Source organism: Pararge aegeria, chromosome 12 (genome assembly GCF_905163445.1).
Source record: "Pararge aegeria chromosome 12, ilParAegt1.1, whole genome shotgun sequence".
In the NCBI taxonomy this organism is placed as follows: Eukaryota; Metazoa; Arthropoda; class Insecta; order Lepidoptera; family Nymphalidae; genus Pararge; species Pararge aegeria.
This window is the reverse complement of record NC_053191.1, coordinates 17,553,508-17,575,379: the sequence shown is the minus strand read 5'-3', so window position 1 is coordinate 17,575,379 and position 21,872 is coordinate 17,553,508. Positions and strand designations below refer to the sequence as shown.

At 37.8% G+C, this 21,872-nt stretch overlaps 1 protein-coding gene across 1 annotated transcript in view; it reads left to right on the top strand.

The window, feature by feature from the left end:
• Nucleotides 1–21,428, top strand: part of LOC120628478 (homeobox protein engrailed-like SMOX-2) — a 44,019-nt gene extending 22,591 nt beyond the window's left edge. The window contains exons 3-5 of the mRNA XM_039896868.1: nt 87–158; nt 688–833; nt 21,069–21,428. Of these exons, the coding sequence (XP_039752802.1) occupies nt 87–158; nt 688–833; nt 21,069–21,428 (578 nt within the window). The remainder of the gene's footprint in view (nt 1–86; nt 159–687; nt 834–21,068) is intronic.
• Nucleotides 21,429–21,872: the final 444 nt, after the last annotated feature.

The window sequence follows — 21,872 nt, the reverse complement described above, 5'->3', positions numbered from 1 at the left end:
AGATTTGTGAATTTGTTTACATGCTTTTTAAATTTCTTAGATAACTTAGAGTTTATTATGAAATGGCCATGCTTTTTGTCCTGCAGTGAGACCTGCGCAGGCGCACACACAAGTGTTTCCACTTCCCGGTGGTTTCCCATGGGCGCACAGTTCGAGAGGTAAGCCTATTTATTTGCATTTTATATTTACCGGTCCCGGTAACTTGCGACTTCGTCCGCGTATAAGTCAAACTTAAAAGATGGATATATTCTGGCACGGATTTTTTTAAGAACTTTTAAATGGGAACAACTTTGCCATTCATGATTTTATCGAAATTTTAACCGTTACGCAGCGCACGCAGCGGAAGCTTTCAAAAAAACAACACCGATTTTGAAACATTCTTCTTCATAGGTGCTATGCTCGTATAGGTCTAAGCGTGATGATATATAGCCCATAGCCTTCCACGATGAAAGGCTTCAATAATTAGCCTATAGGCTAACACTGAAATATTTTTTTCAAATCGGACTACTATTTCCTGAGATCATCGCGTACAAGTAAAGAAACTAACAAACAAAATACTTTACAGCTTCATATATAGTAACTTAGTAACTCCAATATTTTTTAATCTCAAATATATGTTTTGCTAGCCAGTTTGGCCAGAACACAGTTTCCGGTCTATAGGTATAATTAAATTATTTTTCCCCGCAGGGAAGCCTCGACGCGGCATGATGCGCCGGGCGGTGTTCTCGGACCTGCAGCGCAAGGGGTTGGAGAAGAGATTCCAGGTGCAGAAGTACATCTCCAAACCTGACAGGAAGAAACTAGCTGAGAAACTCGGCTTAAAGGACAGTCAGGTAAACTGACAATCTGTTATTACTTATAATACCTTACCTAGTTGTCTTGTGATAATGACTAAGACACCGGGGTATTTTAATCAAAATACCCACCGACGCAATGTCATGAACATTGGTTAATAAATAAATAAATAAATATACTACGACAATACACACACCGCCATCTAGCCCCAAAGTAAGCGTAGCTTGTGTTATGGGTACTAAAATGACTGATGAATATTTATTCATTGAATAATATACATAAATACTGATAAAATACATATAAACGCCCAGACACTGAAAAACATTCCTGTTGATCACACAAACATCTTCCAGTTGTGGGAATCGAACCCACGGCCTTTGACTCAGAAAGCAGGGTCGCTGCCCACTGCGCCAATCGGCCGTCAATCCAATGGTTGTTAATCCTACTTAATAATCCCTTCTAATATTATAAATGTCAATGTAAGTTTGTTTGTTACGCTTGCACGCAAAAACTTCTCAACCGATCCTCATGAAACTTTGTACACATATTCTTGGTAGTGTTAGGAGTAATATAGAATACTTTTTATCCCGACATTAAGCTTGGTTCCTTTGGGAGAGGGGATGAGTGTTTGACGATTTTACACCATAACTCCGACAAATTATAACCGATTTAAATAGTTATTTTTGTACTTTAGAGGTTATAATATGAGTTTAATTTTGCTTAAACTGTGGTTGGACATAGAGGACAAAACTCCTCAGAGGACAGCAGCAAACCCCTCAATTAAGGCTTCGCAATACTGAATACTCGAATTTTTTTTAGATCTACAACTAAATTTAATGTCATATCTAAAAACAAAATCAAACGCAGACGAAGTCGCGGGCAACAGCTAGTACTTACTATAAATTTGAAAGCGTGGATGTTTGTTACTCAATCACGCAAAAACGGCTAAACGGATTTGGATAAAATTTGTCATGTATGTAGCCTTTAACATGGAAAAAACATAGGTTACCTTTTATCCCGATCCCGTAAGTAGTTTCCGAGGGAAAATTGAAAAAAGCTTGTGAGCTAAGCCGGGGGCGAACAATTTAAAAATTTGGTATGCATGTCACCTACGAGTATACTATGGAAAAGGACATGTACTTTCTATACCGCTCAAATAGTTCTCGTGGTAAGATTAAAAATTGTTAACGAGCGGAGCTTTAGACCCAATTCACGCAGACAAATCGCGGGCAGAAGCTAGTCAACTATAATTTGAATGGTTTCGGAAACTCCTAATTTATTTAGTGAAAATTTATAGTTATTTAATGTTAAATTATTTAGCCACTTTATAAAATTACTGTAACATTCGACCATCCTGACTAAAGCTTGCGACCCCGAAAACGTACCCAATGCTATAATTGGACGCTAAAGCTGTGAATCTACCACCGATTCGGAATTGTACAGGAAGAAATTCAATACTTGCTCTTTTTAGATAACAAACAAACATATTTTAGCAACCAACGTGGTCATGGAAAAAGAGCTTTGAATATTGGATAGAAGCAGGCGTTACTGTGCGGAAATCCATGATATATTATCAAAATTAAGCTTAATTTGCTATACTCCGCGAAAAGCAGGAGAATCTGTGTGGTGTAATTTATAATTTCTTCAATCCTTATACTCCACACCAAACAGATCTTCGGCAACCCCCTCTACGCATATTTTGCTCCGAAACCGGAGCATCCTCAGGAGATGTTTACAATGAATAATTGTTAAGTCATAATCACTTAACAATTGTTCATTGTAAAGTCAACATCTCCTGAGGATGCTCTGGTTTCGGAGCGAAACGTCATTAGATTAAGTCATATCACTTAACAATTATTCATTGTAAAGTCAACATCTCCTGAGGATGCTCTGGTTTCGGAGCGAAACGTGCGTAGAGGGTATATTGCCGAAGATCTGTTTGGTGTGGAGTGTAAGGATTGAAGAAATTATAAATTACACCACATAGATTCTCCTGCTTTTCGCGGAGTATAGCAAATTAAGCTTAATTTTGATAAGCTTTGAATATTTTGACTCAGCTACAATATTCATTTTTATTTCAATAACGCAGAAAAATGTATAAATCAAAGCTAGAATAAATACTCATAATACTCGTAATTACATTGGAAATATTCTTTAAAGCGTAAGATTTCCAAGATAATAAGCGATTCATCAAAGCTTTATAAAGTCCTAAAATAGTTAAACTTAGAACTAACATTAGGTCAAACAGGCCACTGGGCATTGAACGGTCAATAAACGTTTAAAACAAAACATAATCGATTTTTATTTAATCAAGCTAAAAATCTCAACAAATGTCAAAATGCAAATAACTAGTAATAATAAAAATTTCCACAAATTTCTAAGTGCTAAGTTAAGTACCCCGCATCTTTAAACAATTCTAAATCAAAGTTGAAAGGAAATAATAATCAACTAACTAAGAGGTATCAAAATTTACCCCAAAATCGACGTAAAAAAAGGTATTTAATTCCACCCGAATCACAAAATGCAAATAACTAGTAATTGTTCAGGGTGGGTCGGGGCGAGCGGCTGCGGATGACACACCCTCATACCCTGGGGCTGGAGTTTTTTGTAACACCCTGTAGGTAGGCGCAGGGTGCTCCCCTTTCGAGCGATATAGTTATGTTTTTGGCCGATGCTATCTTGGAATTTCTGTACTTGGCTAGCTAGGTTTTGTTCTCGGATGACAGGCTTTTAAGCGTGTTTGCATGGGTATTAAAAAACGTTTATAGTCTATGATACTTCTTTATTATATCTATGGTTGTTTGTTTTTTTTTTTTTTCAAAATGTTAACTGATGGACCAAGTAGATAGGCCGCCTGATGGTAAATGGAAAATCATCGCCTATAGGTAAACAAAGCAAAACTTCGAAAAAAAAAAATTGCCGCCCCGTGTCCATCAATCTGAGCCGTAGGTTGAGCCTAATGTGATTGCCGGTGTAATTACAGATTACACCGGCCACCAATTTTTTTAGCAATTTTTTTTAAACTATCCAACCTCACATCCATTATCCATACATCCATTTTAAGCTGCCCGCCATTACATCCAAGTTAGTTATCATTTTTAAAAATATTTGGAAATCGCTTAATTTTTCTTTGCTTAAATGTTTCCTATAATCTCCTGGATGCCTAGCTATCTCTAAGCAAAATTTTAAACAATTTTGTTTGGACCATGCCCCCGAATGCTTTTCCGGGATACAGCTCATTTTCATATCAACCCATTACCGGCCCACTTCAGAGCACGGGTCTCCTCCCACAATGAGAAGGGGTTTACGTCGTGGACTACGGTATAAGGTCATAGTCCACGACGCTGGCTAAGTGGACTTCACACGCCTTAAGAACATTATGGAGAACTCTACTGATTTTTTCCTTTATCGTAAAAGCAAGTGATTCTTTATTGCTTAAAACGCAAATGTCTCTCAAAAGTTAAAGGGTGCCTTTCGGGGTTCAAACTTGGCCCCCTAAAAGTGAAATTGAAGTCCTTACCACATGATACTGAAGGTAATATTAGATTTACCATTACATTAGTTAAAAGAATGTATAAAAACACATTTAATACATCGAGATTACTATACTATATATACATATATATATATATATATATATATATATATATATGTATATATATATATATATATATATATATACGATGAATTTCTTGGTTGCCTGGAAGCAAGCAGCTCCGCTTTCATCTTACAGGAGAAAGAAAAATGATTGTTAAATTGTAGAATGATGTTTGAAAAGACCAACTTCTGAGTTTCTTGCCGGCTTCTTCTCGGTAGAATCTGTCTTCCGAATCGGTGGTAGAGTCACACACACACAAAAATACATACTTGACAAACGAAATGGATTTTGACGGACGGATTTTTTAAACGTTGTTAAAAATAATTATGCAGAGTGAATTTTAAGTATTTTATAGAGTTAGGTGGTTTATCTAAGGTAAAAGTTCTTGCTTGCTACACAGCCAATTTTCCAAGTCCCTATACCACTACAATCGTGTAAAAAAAGCTTCATTCCCCGTTTAATAAATGCCTTATCCAACCCCACACTGATCTAAACAACCAGCCAAAACGATTCAATCGACCATTTCAACCCAATAAAACATAAATGAAAAGAAAATACCGCCACTGAACAAAAAGCACCTTCCTATGACATCCATAAATTTACAAAATAACGTTCTTAAACGACTCAAGAAGTCAAGACAACGGAACGTTACGAACGAAACACAAAATATAATATACATAAGCTAGAAAGAGATAGTTATAAGCTTTGTATTGCGTCTTAAAAGTGGATTCTATTGGGCGATTTGTATCGTATAAAAGTGTATCCGCGTATTCTATTGGCCGCCGCGCTTTTATTTTTTTTCGCGTTCGGTTTCTCGTACCGGCCTTTTTATGATATCTGATTTTTATAGGATACTTGCAAGCAGGTTTTACTGTTTATTGAATGTTTTCGGATTAGGCTGGAATAGCTCGGTTTATGAACTTGACTGTTTGTTATTAGATTTCGTTTGATATTAAGGTGGGTTTATGCTATTGTTGTTGAAAATGTTATATGAATATTGTTGTAGCCGTGTGATGACTACAGATCAAAATACAGTTGTCACCACCCATAAACTTTTAGCCCTTTCTCAAGAACGGGCAGCGACTCATTCAGCGCTCACATAAGCGCTTCTCTGTGCTACTACTATCGTCTACTGCGATAACTAAGCCGCCTTCCCATGGTGATTATAGACAAACCCTTCCCTTGGGAGAATCCTTTAGTCCAGCAGTGGACAGTCATAGCCTATTGTTTGATATGAATCTTGGAGATGACGCTTAAATGATTGAACTACTGATCTCAGAAAGTACCATTCTAATTTATTTTGATTAGACATCTATCTAATAAGTTTAATGAAGCAGTTTATAGATTACAAAACATTACAATACGACCAGTGACGTGCAAAGGGTTTTTGACCAGGGCATTAAGAAGGAAGATGGCATGAAATGGAAAAATCCTACGCCTTTATGAGTTATACAAAATTTTTAGGCCAGGTAGTGCTTTTGTGCATGTATGAAGTGCACGCCACTGAATACGACCCGGACAAGCTAAATTATAGCAAATAATTTTGCAATTAGGCATTTTCTTTCAGTAGCCTTTGGCCGTAACTAACTTAACCTAACCATCCTATCCGTTTGATGAATACTGGAGTTAATAATCCTAATTGATTATGATATTTGCCACTAGCTGGCGTATAATTCAAAAAGCATGGAGTAAGTATATGATGACATATACTTACGATCAATCCAAATTATTATTTAGCATAAATAGCGGAAACTACACAGACCTAAGCGTTACTTCCGTCAGAAAAAATCGGAGTTACTCCCTAGACCAGTGGCGTGCACTCCATACATGCACGAAAGCACTGCATACCCTAACATTGATATATAACTCGAATAGGAGGAGAATTTGTGCCGTTTTATGCAATTTTCCTGGTGTATGCATACCCTGGTAAGAAACCCAATGCACGCCACTGCCCTAGACGCGCCTAAAGAAGTTTTATTTAAAAAAAAAGGCAAACCATTTTATTGCGGGACACAATTATTTCGTCATATTAGTTATCCGCCTAGGGTTATCGGAATGTGAAAAATTTCAGCAACAATTTCAGATTGCTATCAAACATTACAAAGGCACCTAATTCGCGATAAAATATAAAAAGTCCCGAGCACATCACCCGCCGCCTCAACCCCTCGGGACGGGCGTCATTAAACAAATTCCTACTTCCTCCCTCGACGCGGTAGACTTAAGCGTGTAATGGACAGGAATGCTATATTTGAATTATTATATGATATATAAATATCATCTTATTTATTTTATTTATACACTTTATTTGTAAGTACACCACAAATAGGAAAAAAAACAATGGACACAACAAAAATAAACTTAAAAAGTAGGATACAAAGGGCGGCCTTATCGCTTAGTAGCGATCTCTTCCAGGCACCTTAAGAATTAGGAAAACCGATTGGTGGGGTGTATTATTAATATATACATACTTACGAACAATTACACACTAAAACTTATCAAAATTACACACATAAAATACTAATAATAATAAATATAAAAAATAATATACTAAAACATACTTAAATATGAGTAAGAGTTAATCGCTGTCGTCTTTATTGCTCAAGATAATGGGCTTTAACAGCATTTTTGAATATGTCTAGTGACCTTGACTGTCGTATGCTTATTGGGAGTGCATTCCACAGTTCAGTAGCTTGAACAATGAATGAATGCTTATAAAACTTAGTTTTATGAAACGGCATGCCCAAGTCAGCGTACGGCAAGAACGTAAATCTGACTGCACTCCAAGAAAATTAAATTTCTCCTTTAGGTGAGATGGAGTTTTTGTTAGAATCGTAGAGACTTCGGTGCCATTTGTTTGCTCTATCGTCTCTACTACAGGGAGCGTTCTGAAAAATTGTTTTGACGAATACCTTCTACTATATTATCGTAGGTATGATTAACTATAAATAAATAAATAAATAAATAAATATACTACGACAATACACACATCGCAATCTAGCCCCAAAGTAAGCGTAGCTTGTGTTATGGGTACTAAGATAACTGATGAATATTTTTATAAATAATATACATAAAATACTTATAATATACAGATAAACACCCAGACACTGAAAAACTTTCATGTTCATCACACAAACACTTTCCAGTCGTGGGAATCGAACCCACGGCCTTTGACTCAGAAAGCAGGGCCGCTGCAAACTGCGCCAATGGGCCGTCAAACTATGAATATAATAAGCATTATATCATCTCTTATCAACACATTACCGGCCCACTACTGGGCACGGATCTTCTCCCACAATGAGAAGGGTTAAGGCCGTAGTCCACCACGCTGGCCCAGTGCGGATTGGTGGACTAAGCACTTATATATAGAGATAAGTAGCCTTATATATATAGAGATGAAATTAGTTACTAACTTAAAATCAATCGGTTTAAGTCTAAAGATAATTATTTTCTTCATTCCCACATAGCGGGGTCAATTACCACATAAATAATACTGAGTATGTAGATACATCAAGAGTTATACTACTTTGGTTTTAGTCACAAATGTTTTTTTATGTACATACATTTTTTAACTGATTTAACCAACAACTGAAGACTACGTGAAATTAACCAACCACGTATGAAAGGTAATATAATTGAGATCGGAGATTATGCTCATCCTGCCTTAGTTCTACGCGCGCAATTTTAGTTTCATTCGGAAAAACTGCCATCTTCTTTGCATAACGCGCAAAAAAATGCAATTCTTTCTCTACACTTTCTCATGATGGTAGATATGCCTCCACCATTCAGGTACGTGCAACCTTTTAAACTTCCTCCGGGTAATTTTTCCACCAACTAACCTTAAGGGGTTATTCAAGATGCGGATAAATTAACCCCTCTAACGCTTGCAATGCATTGGTGGTTCTACTGGTAATATACGAGTACCTTCTTGTTCATAGGAGGCGAATACATTTTCGCGCTAAAATGTCTTAAACGGATATTGAAACTATTTATTTGCACACCAATGGAGAATCCAAACACTAAAAAAGAATAAGAATACAAAAGGCGACCTCACGTATCAGAGATCTCTTCTAGGCATCCTTAGGATTAGGAAAAAAAGAAAAACACTCGCAGCATTGTATAAAAAATATCTACTCGCTATCTACAACTAGACTACACAAAGAAAATTAAGTAAGTAGCACGTTATCTTACGCATTGGAGTAAAAATGTACAAACACACGCTTTCATTTTAGATTCTTAAATTTCCTACCAATAGAAAACTTTCAAATAAATAATTATTATACAAATTTTTCATACAAATTGCTGAACTAAGGGTTTCGGGGTCCCCAAATGGAATTCTTCTTTAGGAGCATGTTCGCATGACGTACTACAAAACAAACTGCATTGTAACATTATTCAACGTCCGCAATTTTTTGAATCGGGTAAAATAATAGTGCGCCACATCTAATAGAGTACAAGCGCACTACCCCCGACGGCCGGCGCCCAACAATTATTTAATGTCAAACGCAAGCAGCGCGCCAAGATTGCGGATACCGCGCGCCTTGCGAGTGTGCCCGCTGCTTTATGTCTGCGATGCGTTCGATGTTTGATTTTTGCTTTAACATTATTTATAATATTCATGATTGATAAAAGGTATTTACTATCTTGAACTTGGACTGAACTCTACTGAAGACATGGCTGTTCGGTAATATACCTTTGCCTTTTCCCTACGAGAAGGAATAAAGAAAAAAATTATGTAACTGATCATAGAATGGATACTTTTTCAATCAAGATACCCCGACCGTAAGCGTTATAACTTCGTTTGCTTAGCTCATAAGCGTGATGTTAATATGTAACATATTTTATAACTCCTCATGAATCGGGCTATAAAATGCAAAAAAAAAAAAGATTTTACTAACTCAGAGTTCCAGATAGTACAGTTCCAGAGATTATTAATTTTAGCTTTATTTTGACATCATGTGTAACGCAGAGTAAGATGTTATGTCTATAAACGTGATGAAAATCAATGTAGAGATAAGACGATTAGTTGTCCATGGATAACATATATTTTAAGCTTTGAGGCGTAATTAAGTTTAGCCTTAACCGCTAGGCTATTGCCAGCCTTATCAAGTAAGTATATCGTAATATAATTTGGCAATTAAAATACACAGATATCATATCAATAAATCTCAATTTTTTTTTTTTTTTTTTTAAACGAGGAGGAAAAAATCCCTTCGGACTTCTGCCTTATGGCAGGGCATGTCCGACTTGCACGGACTAAAACAACCCCCCCTATCTGCCAGGTCTGCACGGAACCGCTGGGCATTACTTCATGCCGACCTTCTTTAAGTGTTTTCTCTCTTTTCCTTCTCATCTCTTTCTCGTTCCTCTCTCCTCACCATAATGTTTCTTAGCATTTGTGCATATTTTTGCCATTCCTCTTCACTGGAGAGCATGCGCGCTATCAGACTCTGGGAGTCTACATTACTACTCGCTCCCTGTGCTACGGATCTCAAGTCTGTGCAAGCAGGACATTCAAAAATAGCATGTCTTGGGGTGTCTTCCTCTCCACAAAAGTAGCATTCCTCTGTTGGAGCTTTCCCAATTGCGAAAAGGTAGGTGTTGAACACACCGTGGCCACTGAGCGCCTGAGTGATCCATCGGTCCACCTCTCCGTGCTTCCTGTTATGCCACTTCTTAAGGTCCCCAATTAACTCCCTCGTCCAGGCACCTTTTCCCGCTCCAGACCACTCTTTATCCCATTCCGTAAGGACATTGCCCCGTACTTCTAGTGGCGTAAATTCTCTATCCCTGTACAGCTGGACACGTTCTCTTACCATTTTATCAATGGGAATAAGCCCTGCAATCACAAGCACAGCATCTGTGGAGATTGTTCTATACGCTCCACAGATACCTATCGCCATTCGTCTCTGGACCGCTTCAAGTTTTTTCCGGTAGAGTTCTATCTTCATTGCACCCTCAAAAATTGGTGCAGCGTAAAGGATAACGGAATGAGCCACTGATGCCAGAACTCTTCTTTTGCTTGCTCTGGGACCTCCCTTTGTCGGCATAAGTCTATGCAACGCATCCGTTAACTTTTGCGCTTTTTTGGCTACCTCCTCAATGTGTTTTTTAAAGTTGAGGCATTTGTCCAGCCATACCCCAAGATATTTGATATGCTCCTTTGGAGCTACTGTCGCATCTTCGATTTGGAATTTTATAGGGTCTAGCTTCCGCCTCCCGCTAAAAACAATTGCTTCAGTCTTCTCTGGTGCTAAAGACAGTTTTTTCTCTCGCATCCACCCATTGAGTCGTTCCAATGCTGTATTTGTCCTAGTTACGAGGGTTTTCTCGGTCTTAGCTACGACAACCAATGCCAGATCGTCTGCAAAGCCCACCAGTTGGACACCCTCCTCGTGTTTAATCTTGAAGACCCCGTCGTAGAGGATGTTCCAGAGAGTTGGACCGAGAATCGACCCTTGGGGTACCCCGCAGCTAACTTTTATAATTTTCTCCCTTCTCGTGTTATCCCTAACTTTAATGTATCTATCCTCGAGATAGCTGCCAACCATGTTTTGAATGTATCCAGGAAATTGCCTCTTTCGAAGTTCTAGGATTATTTCCTTCCAGGAGGCAGAGTTAAAGGCATTTCTTACATCTAGACATATTAGAGCACATAATTTTCTAGTTCTCCGTGTACCCAGTTTCGCTTTCAAGGCGATTTCCACGACTTTTTGTATCGCCATTATCGTGGATCGACCCTTTCTGAAGCCGTACTGATGGCAAGAGAGACCACCGTGATCTGGAAGCAATTCCTCGATTCGATTTAGGAGAACTCTTTCCATCAGCTTTCCATAGCTGTCTAGCAAGCAAACCGGTCTGTATCCAGTCGGATCGTCAGCTGGTTTGTTTGTTTTTTTAAGAAGCACAAGGGTAGCTATCTTCCTGGCTGATGGGAATATGCCTGATGTAAAGGCTGCGTCTATTACGGTCTTCACTTTTTCAGGAATGACCTCAATTGCAATTTTTACCAACTCTGAGCATATGAGATCAGGCCCTGGTGCCTTTTTCAGCTTAAGGCTTTGGGCTGCTTTCATTATCTCCTCTATAGCAACATTTACTTTTGGGGAGGCATCGGATAGAATTCGACAGAATTCATTATGGGACGGAAACAGCACGTCGACCACAGATGTGATTAGGTCCATATTAAGGCTTGGAGGACTACTTCGCAATTTTTTAGTTACTATTTTGTAACCTAGGCCCCAAGTATCCCTATCCACTTCATCACAAAGCTCTCTCCACTGTCGTTCTTTTGATTTCTTTATCGCCAGTTGTAATACGAGTTTAGCAGACTTATATTCTTCTCTTAGTTTATTTTCTGTTTGGTCCATCTCAACTATACCAAAGTTATTTTTACCCTTTTTTCGTCTTTGCCGAGTATATTTTCGACGGCACTTTGTGCAGATCTCTCTTATCTCCCTAATTTTTTCGTTCCACCAATAAACGGGTGCTTTCTTCCGTAATCCCTTTTTTGGCATCGCTTTATCACAAGCTTTTCTAGTGGCAGCTACTAATTCATCTGGTGTATTAATATATTGTTCCTTCAGAACACACTCAAACACCGGCTGATCTAGTTTGTCAAGTCTCCATCCTATTGGCCGAGGTGTGGTCGGTTTCATTTCCTTTTGGAGTATATGGAACTTTATATATCTGTGACCACTCAAGCTATCTTCATCAAGGACTTGCCATTCCGATATTTTGTGTGTTAGGCCTGGGCTTACAAAGGTAATGTCTGGAGTGGAATTCTTACTGCCTCTTTGAAACGTTGGCGAAAACCCCCTATTAACTATGATCATGTCTGCACTCGCGAGAAGCTCCATAATAAGACGTCCCCTAGCATTTTCGGTTTTAGTGGACCAAACGTTCGATGCCGCGTTGAAGTCTCCAGCCACCACTATTTCCCCACGCTGTGACTCAATACTTTCAAATAGCTCACTAACATCTTTTTCGAACTCCTCATTTCTATTGTTAGGCGAGAAATAACAACTATATACCGTAAGTTCAAACACTTTCATCGCGATAAAGCCATTTCCTCGAGCTACTACCTTGGTTTGGATGCTGTTGTTGAATATGACCAGTGATACATCTCCTCTACAGTCCGTTACCCAGTCTCGGGCCTCTAGTATCTTTCTATTCGGTTCTGCTATGATAGCTAAATCAATTTTATGTTCTTTTGCTGTCACTGCTAACAGATCATGGGCGACTCGCGTTCTGTCGAGGTTTATTTGTAACACCTTTATATCAGAGCCTAGCGCTCTACTTCCAGCTTCTACTCCCCGTTTTTTGGCCTCACGTTTCGTATTCCAGGCACATGTTCTTTCCAGGCTGGACAGCTCTTTGATCCAATTTGGTGGTTTAAGTCATCTCTACCCTTGTCCTTGCATATAGCGCATGTTCTTTCGTACTTGCAGTCTTTGGCCTTATGTCCTTCAGTACCACAGTTATAGCATATTCTGCTTCGATCATACCCTGGGCAGCCTATTGAAATATGTCCGTACTCGAGGCACCTGAAGCAGCGCTTCTTATGCACTACAAGTGCAACTGAGACCCTCATCCATCCAATCTTGATCTTTTTTTCTTCTGCTAGTTTTTTGGCTTCCTCCGTCGGCAACTCTATTATAGCGGTCTTCACTTCGTAGCTATTCTCCCAGAAACTCTTAATGCGGAACTCTTTCACTTTCTGTCGTAGTGCTTCCTCTACTTCTTGTTTTTCTACGGTGACGTCAAGTCCCCGTATTATCACATCAGCTGACTCTTTTAATGCCCTAAATGTTAAATTAGGACATATTTCTCCAATTTTCTCCCTTATTTGAGAGGCTCCTCCTTTTTTCGCATCTTCCAGCTCAAGAAGTATGTCGCCTTTTCTTGTTTTTCTGACCTTTGTAAAAACAACTTCCTCTCGGGATAATCCCAACTTCACTTCTTTTAGAACACTAGCATAGTCACGATTTTTGACTTCTACTAGAAGTGCTTCGGGCTTTGCCATAGGTTTTTTCCCTCTTAGTTTTCTACCTCCTGGGTTTTCACTTTCTTTATTCTGTTTGTCTGACCGATTTGGTACCTGAGCATTCTCGTTGTTGTTCTTCTTGTTCGAAATGGGGTTCTCTTTATTTTTTTCCTTCATCTGTGTTGCATAGGGCAGTTTTTTCTCCTTTTGTCGAACTCGCTTTCCTTTGGATTTAACTTCCTTCCAATCAGTTTCCGTGCCTAAGTCATCATCCCATTCTAATTGTTCCTTTTCACCTCCAGTCGAGGTGTTTGTACCTTTGTCTTCTACAGCCACTATTCTTTTAGCTCTTTTTGGTGTCCTCTCTGTCACTTCATCCTTCTCTGTTTGCATTCTTCTTACATCCATAACCCGTCCACAAAGTTTTTGTAGTTCCCGCAGTTTTATCTTGACCTCGTTGGCCGTATTCTTATAGGGTCCTTGCCTGTCAACAAGTGAGTTTACTGCTATAATATTGTCGAACAACCCTTTCAATAGACGCTCTTCTTTTTCTTCAAGGGTTTCAGTCTCCTTACTCGTTGGTGACTTTTTCCGTTTCCACTCTCCTCTAATTCTAGGCGTGCTCGCCATTGGCGAGAAAAAAGTAAGAGGACTGACGTAAGGTGGTCGTTTGTATTGCAGCCCTTCGTCGCCAGTAGATATTCCGTCTTCTGTCTCCGTTTGTTCTGATTCGGTCAATGTTCGTGCGTGCTTCGAAGTTTTAGGTGGCGTGCGTTGAAGCAGCCCAGACCTAGCAAATGGCTTATCACATTTTGGCAAAACGTCGCCCCCCCCAGAATACGAGGGGCAGCCCCTGTCAGCCAAGACTGTCAGGGGGCGGGATTCCCCAGCGCTATTTTCAGCGCCGGAACCCGCCTGGGGTAAGTATTTTTCTTGTCGTGCTTCCATGTTTAACTATCTCTCTCTCCTACAACTCTTCAAGGGAAACAGCCGCCCAATGTGGAACAGACGCTGACCAGACAGCCGCTCGCTCCGAGTACAGACGCTGCCTGGATTTGTTTTGCTTGCTTTTGGTCCGCGCTGAGTATTTTATTTCCCCAGTTCCCGCCAGATGAATCTGGTAAGGGATTTCCCCTATCCGCCAGCCGGGGACGCGCCCGATGGGAGAGCAGCCAACTCCACACGGGAGTGTGGAGTTGGCTGCTCCACACTCCCGTGTGGAGCCACACAGCCAAATCTCAATAACAACCTATTAATAGACGTTAAATCAAAGACGGTACCACACTGTATATCTATCTCCTTATCAAACCTTTGTCCGTGCCAAACAATGGCATAATCTGTATTAGCCGAGTTGTCGTTTATCTGTTGCGGGTAGGGGCGTTACGGCTTTGATGGTTTTTAATCATTGAACTATGTCGCAAAGTATATAGCTCTTCGCGACTTTCTATACTACTCGATTTGAAAGCAAATTTATAAAAAGTGAAACAAGTGGGCAAATAACGAGATTTCGAACCAATTGGCATAATAGAAACGTAAAATTATTTTCGCGTTTCTACATATTACACACCGCCATCTAGCCCCAAAGTAAGCGCAGCTTGTGTTATGGGTACTAAGATAGCAGATGAATATTTTTATGAATATAATCCCTATTAATATTATAAATGTGAATGTAAGTTTGTTTGTTACGCTTTCACGCGAAAACTACTGAACCGATCTTCACGAAACTTTTCATACATATTCTTAGAGGTATTAGAAATAATATAGTATAATACTACTATTTCATTGAAAAAAACAATTACGTAAGATAAAAAAATGTTTGTGAAAAAATCTCAAAATCTCATATATGACTATACTTAGGTGTAGACTATGTAGCAGTACGCTGCCTCCCAAAATTACACGGGCGAAGCCGCAGGGCACATCTAGTACACATATAAACACTTATAAAATAAAGTTAAACACCCTAAAATACCATAAATTGGCACGTGCACATGGTGCCCGGGTTGGTAAAGGGTAGAAGTTTAAAAGTTACTTACATTTTAGACTTTTCGGCGGTTTAAATCTCTTTATTCGCCTATAACAAACATTGTGTGCTGTTAGGTTTTTCAGAGCAAAGGTTAAGGGCAATGTAGGGATAGTTTATTTATATCACTAGATATACGTTAGAACTTGACTGCAATCTCGAGTGGTGGTAAATGATTATGCAATCTTACATGGTAACGAGCTAAACTGTTAGGGGTATGGAAGGTATATTAAACTCATAAAGTCATAACCCAAATCGGTTTCCACGTGACATTGTATCGGAACGCTTAATCGCATGGCGGGTCGTTTATATCAGTAGGATGGTAACCTGCCACGACCGAAGGCATCCACGTGACACAAGGTATGCATAAATTAAGATCTACATTCATGTCTTTATTTGTGAGCGAACCTGTTTTCACACAGCTAGGTGAATATTAGGCCAAAGTAATTCTGTGACTTTTTTTCATTAAAATATATCCCTAATATCAGGGATGGATTAAATGTAAATAATAAATATACAATAGGAGAAAGAGAAAATAAAGCTTTCTCTTTTTCTTTTTTTTTTAAATATGGAACTTAAAATTAGGTTATAGGCTGAACAGCTGATTCCGAATAAAGATACACTATATATTTTGAAATAGGTATTCATGGTATCTGGCGTTTCAATAAAAAAGAATATGTAATGGATATACACGAGTTACACGTGTATTCTTTCAAATCTTTTTATATCCCAACGCCATAACAATGTAATTTTAATATAATAAGCCACCGATCAATGTCTGTTATTTGAGTTCGCAAAAGGGTTGTCTAACAATGTTTTTCAATCACAATACGCTCTATTTAAATTAAAATTTGACTACGCAAATAAAAAGTAACCAATTTGACTTCCGACTTGACATTACATAAACAAACATGGCCGCTTGTCAATCACAACTCCAGCGAAAACCGCGCCAACAAAAAGTTCCGAATTCAAAATAAATAAATGCAAATATTTGAAATTGGAACGCCGTGAATGTAAACAGCGGGCCGTTTGAATATTCATTCCAAATATGAATATTTCAAATTTGGAAACGCTCGCGTCCGAAAATCAGATTCATTGGACGTGGGTACGTCGAAATAGATGCGTCCAGTGCTTCGTGCCTATTTACCATTACAAAGTGAGAACCCCCCCACTTCCCCCCTTGCTTACTGCATAACAGAATAGTTATCAGTTATAAAAAGCAAATATAGTCACCTATTTATTATAAGAACAACTCGCGAGTTATCTAAAATATAAAGTAATTTTTTTTTAAAAATTTTACATATTTTAAAGGTCTGTAAAATAAAATGCCAAATGCGGATTTTGTTTGGTAGTAGGCTTCGGCTTATCGCGTAGAAACCGATTATGGCTAACCGATTGAGGGGTATAAATTTAATAACAGGTTAGCCCGTTACTGCCTTAGACTGCATCATCACTTAGCATCAGGTGAAATGGCGACATACTTGTAGTAAAATTAAAAAAAAATCAGGAATCAGTTGTACTTACAAGAAAAGGATAAAACAAGTAAACCGAAAAAAATAACACTAGCAACCCCTTCCAATACGAGGTAAGCTAGGCCAAGCGCTTGTTAATTCAGGCGATACTGAATCTCGGATGGTGAATATAAAATTTAAAGGCACGTTTGCACCTCACGGTCAAGACACATCTTACCATTTTTATCAACACTGCAATCTTAATAATAATATTTAGTAATTAATACGGACAAGCTTTGACAACAGATAGACAAACTGCTCAAATTAAAACACCCTTCTTTTTGCATAACGAGATAAAATGTAGGTATAACAAATCAAAGACGCAATACGTCATCCAAATGTGCCAAACTAAACATTGATCATAGTATAATAGATGCCCTCCCCCCTTCCCCACCCCTTCGCGTATTAGTCGCGCCTCGGTATCTCTTTATTCGGCATAATTCGCAATAAAAGTGAATATGTCAAAAAGTAATTAATTCTGAGGCGCTCGCACCCCTGTCTTGTTAAGTGATGCCCTTTATTTCCTTGGAAAATTTATCGATAGTTTAAATTATTCATTTTCAAACGAATTCATTTTCAAATGAAATTCATTTGCAATTATCGTGGATTACTTGGGTGGTTTATAATATCGTATAAATTAATATCGTAAAGACAGATAAAATATCTGTCTTTACGATATTCATATTCATAAAGCAGTTCTTACGTGTAGATGCCTAACCGAGAGTTATTTTTATTCCACTACAAGCGAGACCTTGGTCTCACTTGCACTGCAATCTCACCTACTGGTTATTAAGTCTAACTAGATTATAACGGATTAACCTGTAAGGGGATATGGCAGTTATATTACAGCCTCACTCCTAATCAGTTAGGAACGCTAAATCGCTTTGCGTGCGACTCGTTTTTCACAGTAGCTAAGCATATAAGTAAGTGATATATGGTGCATCTAGATTGCCAATCATGACTACTGGAAAGAAAACTGCCTCATGACATATATATGAGTATGGTAACTAATAATAATAATAAAAGAACATTTTGAACAAAATTCAAAAAGTAATATACTAGCTATGCCTGCAGGATCACCTGTGTATATTCAAACTACTTCTTAATCAAATATTTGTGTATAAATGGTGGTGAGATGACGACGATACACAGTTCCTTCCATCAAGTTTTTCTCAACGAAAATTATGTAAAGTATTATTCAAAGACATCATTCATCATCATTGTGTATGAAATGATAATAGCAAACATTTATCTATAAATAGTTATTAGTTTACTTACTTCGTTAACAAAATAGTGTTAAGATCTACCTAAAAGTAGCCGATATCAGTGAGCTACACAAATCGCAGTCCATATCCGTAACTCTGTTACTGCGTGAACGAAGGACAAACCAACAAACCAAAAAAGATTTGTCTAACTTATCGATATTTTAAGAAAGTTTACACCACTGGCTCGCAAGGACAGTGAGAAAGGGTCGCGTCAGCTGGCGGTGGCATATTGTCGCTAAATACGCGCGTGACGTCACGGGACGCGGTCAAGAAGGGTCCGCTGTGATTCCGAAATATGTATACTTCGAGACTTCAGCGGTCTATAAACAAATATTGAACTGTAATGGGTACAATTTCTATCCGCGAATCGTGTTGCTTTGCTGTTTTCTGTCATAATATTATTTACAAGTAAGTACATAATTTTATGACAGAAACCTACTTGTTAATCCAGGAATGGTTGATGGAAACGGACATAACTTTGCGATTAGTTGATGATAATATAAAGTTAATTTCTTAAAGTCCGCGAAAACACAAGTGCAACCTTAGAATGTGGTTCAGTGACAACAATCTGCACATATTCAATCTAGGTAGTAATGAAGTCTGCAGTGATTTATTTAAAAACATCTATTTCGTTATATAAAGTTTTTGAAGTTATACTTCTTTTGGCGCATTTGGGAAAAATTATGAGAGTAAATTTTTACGACGCGCGCACACCGTCACAAAAAGCCGACACCCTGAAGTTGGCTACTTTAAATAAACTTTATTTAACTAGATGATGCGTTATAATAAAACTTGCAACGTATTAAAAACCTTTTTTCTATTGTTAGTGTCTTTTTTTCTACAAACGAAGAATATGGCGGAAGATAACATTTTAGAAAGATCATCTTGTTAGGCCAAAGAAGTATAACTTCTAACGCGTATACAGAAGTACACATACGTTATTTGAAGATTTTGCTGTAAAATCATTTTTATTTAATAGTTCGAGCAGTTATGAACGATATAACAGATTATTAGGTATTTCAAGCAAAAGTTTAACAAAGCAAATGAAAGGTCTTCCATTGAGCCTATCGTGGTCTTATGTATCGTTCATAGATATTTTCTGAGGTGAGACTTCAATCTCATTAATTTCAAGCCTTTTAAAAAGTAAGTATATGTAATCTGAAAATTTCACAACCCCCATAAAAACTTATTCGCTTTTAAAAATGATGTAAATACTAAATAGCTAAAAAAATAAATCCATCATTAAAATCAATAAGACAAATTTTAGACAGGCCTGCGTAATTTGTCTTTACGTTTCAATTATCCGAACAAAGGTCGCGCGGAAACGTTCGTTTTTCAAACCTTGACAAATGATCCGCGTTCGAATTCCGAAAACGATCAATAACAAATTCGTTTCGGCCAATCGGTGAAAGTGATTTGTCATTTCGAATTCATAGTTTTTACATACTACGTGATACGGTGACAGTAGTTCTTGGTACCTACGAAGAACTATTATTACCTTTAAATTAAGTAAATAAATATTCAGTAGTAGTTGTGCTTTTTATGTCGGGCTCGTCTGGGGCAATACTCCCGCGATTTTTATTTGTTGTTGGTTAACGGACACAAGAGGCTTATATCCTACGCCTCATGTTGTTGTTGATGGACACAGGGCGGAACTTGAAGACGTTTTGCTCGCTCGGCTAGGCGATTATTTTTCAACGTCAATTTTTACTTTTAAGAAAAATTTGGAAATGTAGTGTTCTAGTAAATATATAAATAGGGTAAACTTTTGATATTTTATTAAATTAATTAGGATTTTTACAAATTTGATTAAATACTAATGTTTTTGATATTGAGTGGGTGGGTATATTGAAAATACGGGTGAGTCCTACATGGACTCGAACGATGCAAAGATACCTCCCGGTGTCTTAGTCGTTTATCATAACGTCCACAAGAGTTAGCACCAACTTCTTTGTATAGTCTGTAATATTAGATGTTCTAATTAATTACCGTATAAATAGAAAATTATGATGATATTTTCGAAAGAAAATTCACCTGGGCTAGGTTAAAAAGCACTTCGGAGTGTTGTGACTTGAGTTATCGTAGGAAAATTTCTAACATTATATATTTTTTTAATTTTATTTATAGACATACCTAAGAGGATACAAACAAATCGTTGATATCGAGCTGCTTGAATTAAATGTCAAATGTCACGTTCTGGCGACAAAGGAGTCACGCCTCCCACCATCAATAAACTAGCCGTCAGCCGCACAATGCGCGAATCCCAATTATTGCCGAAAACTGTTAGAATCCACGAAAAAACCGCCCGAAAATATGCTCGAAATGAGGAATCGATGTGCAAGCAAAAAATAGCCCTTTTCAACGATAATCTATAATTTTTACGATTATGACAATGTTTTTTTTTCTGGTTATTGTGCTGTACACATGCGGTACTTTTTTTTTACTTTTGACCTCTGGCGCATTGTTGCAATTTTAAGCCTTAAAGCAAGAGGGCCTTATTCAATTATTTTATTCTATTGATTCGATCTATTGATTATTATCGATTCCTTTACTTTCAGAACGAGTAAAATACAGTTGTTATGTATTAGTAGGTACGTGAAATGACAATTTAGCCACAAGTGGCATGCAAACTGAATAATTTCGAAACTAATTTACAACAATTTAAAAAAACAACTTAAATAATAAACCATATAACAAAGGTGGTCTATGCCCAAATTTGAGACTCAAAGGGCCCGTGTGAACAAACTCTCTGCGAACTAAGAACAGATTATCAAGTATCAGTCAATCTTTACTGAACACTGGACTTGAAAATGATATCGCTTATCAAAGCAAGCGTTTATCGTTTATCGTTTAACAAGGCTTCTACTTAAACTAACTTTTAAATTTTTTGTTACAGGTAAAAATCTGGTTCCAAAACCGTCGCATGAAATGGCGAAACTCCAAGGAGCGCGAGCTCCTGGCTTCCGGGGGTTCAAGGGAACAAACGTTACCGAATAAGAACAACCCCCATCCGGACTTATCGGACGCGGAAGCAGATAAACCAAAAATGTCGCCAACGCCAGCCAATAACGAGGAGGAGGAAATAAAAAACAAAATGTACGCATCGACGTCCAACTGTCAAAGTGACAGCTACCGTTACGACGACAAAATGTCGGGCGGCGCGTTGTTTGCGCGGGAAAACGTTTACACAAATGAAGATGGCGATGATTTTGACAGCGACGCCAGTGCATCCGATGAAGAAATTAATGTGACATGACCTGTTTAAAAGAGCTTCTATAGTTTTCTTGGAATTAAATTTACCGCATAAATCTTACAATAAATACACTATTTATTCTAAGCTCATTTAACTGAAAAGAAAAACTAACGTCTTGTCCCCCAAATTAATATTCAATGTACCCGTAAAGTATAGATTGCAAATAACAACTTTGTTATTTGCAAAAATATCTATTGTTTTTAACAAATAATAACTTTGCTAAGCAAAAACAGATTACAGACAGATTTAATATAGGAAACGAACGTTAGTTTTGTAGTGCTATCATTTGACTACTTCCCTATTCTATCGATAGCTCGATAAGGAAGCTTTGCTAACTTCATTATTTGTTCTGAAGATTTCGATTAGATAGATTATTGATTACGGGTGTAGATTTATAATGACACAGTAAAATTGAATATATCATTTTATTCAAAAACTAAATCATTT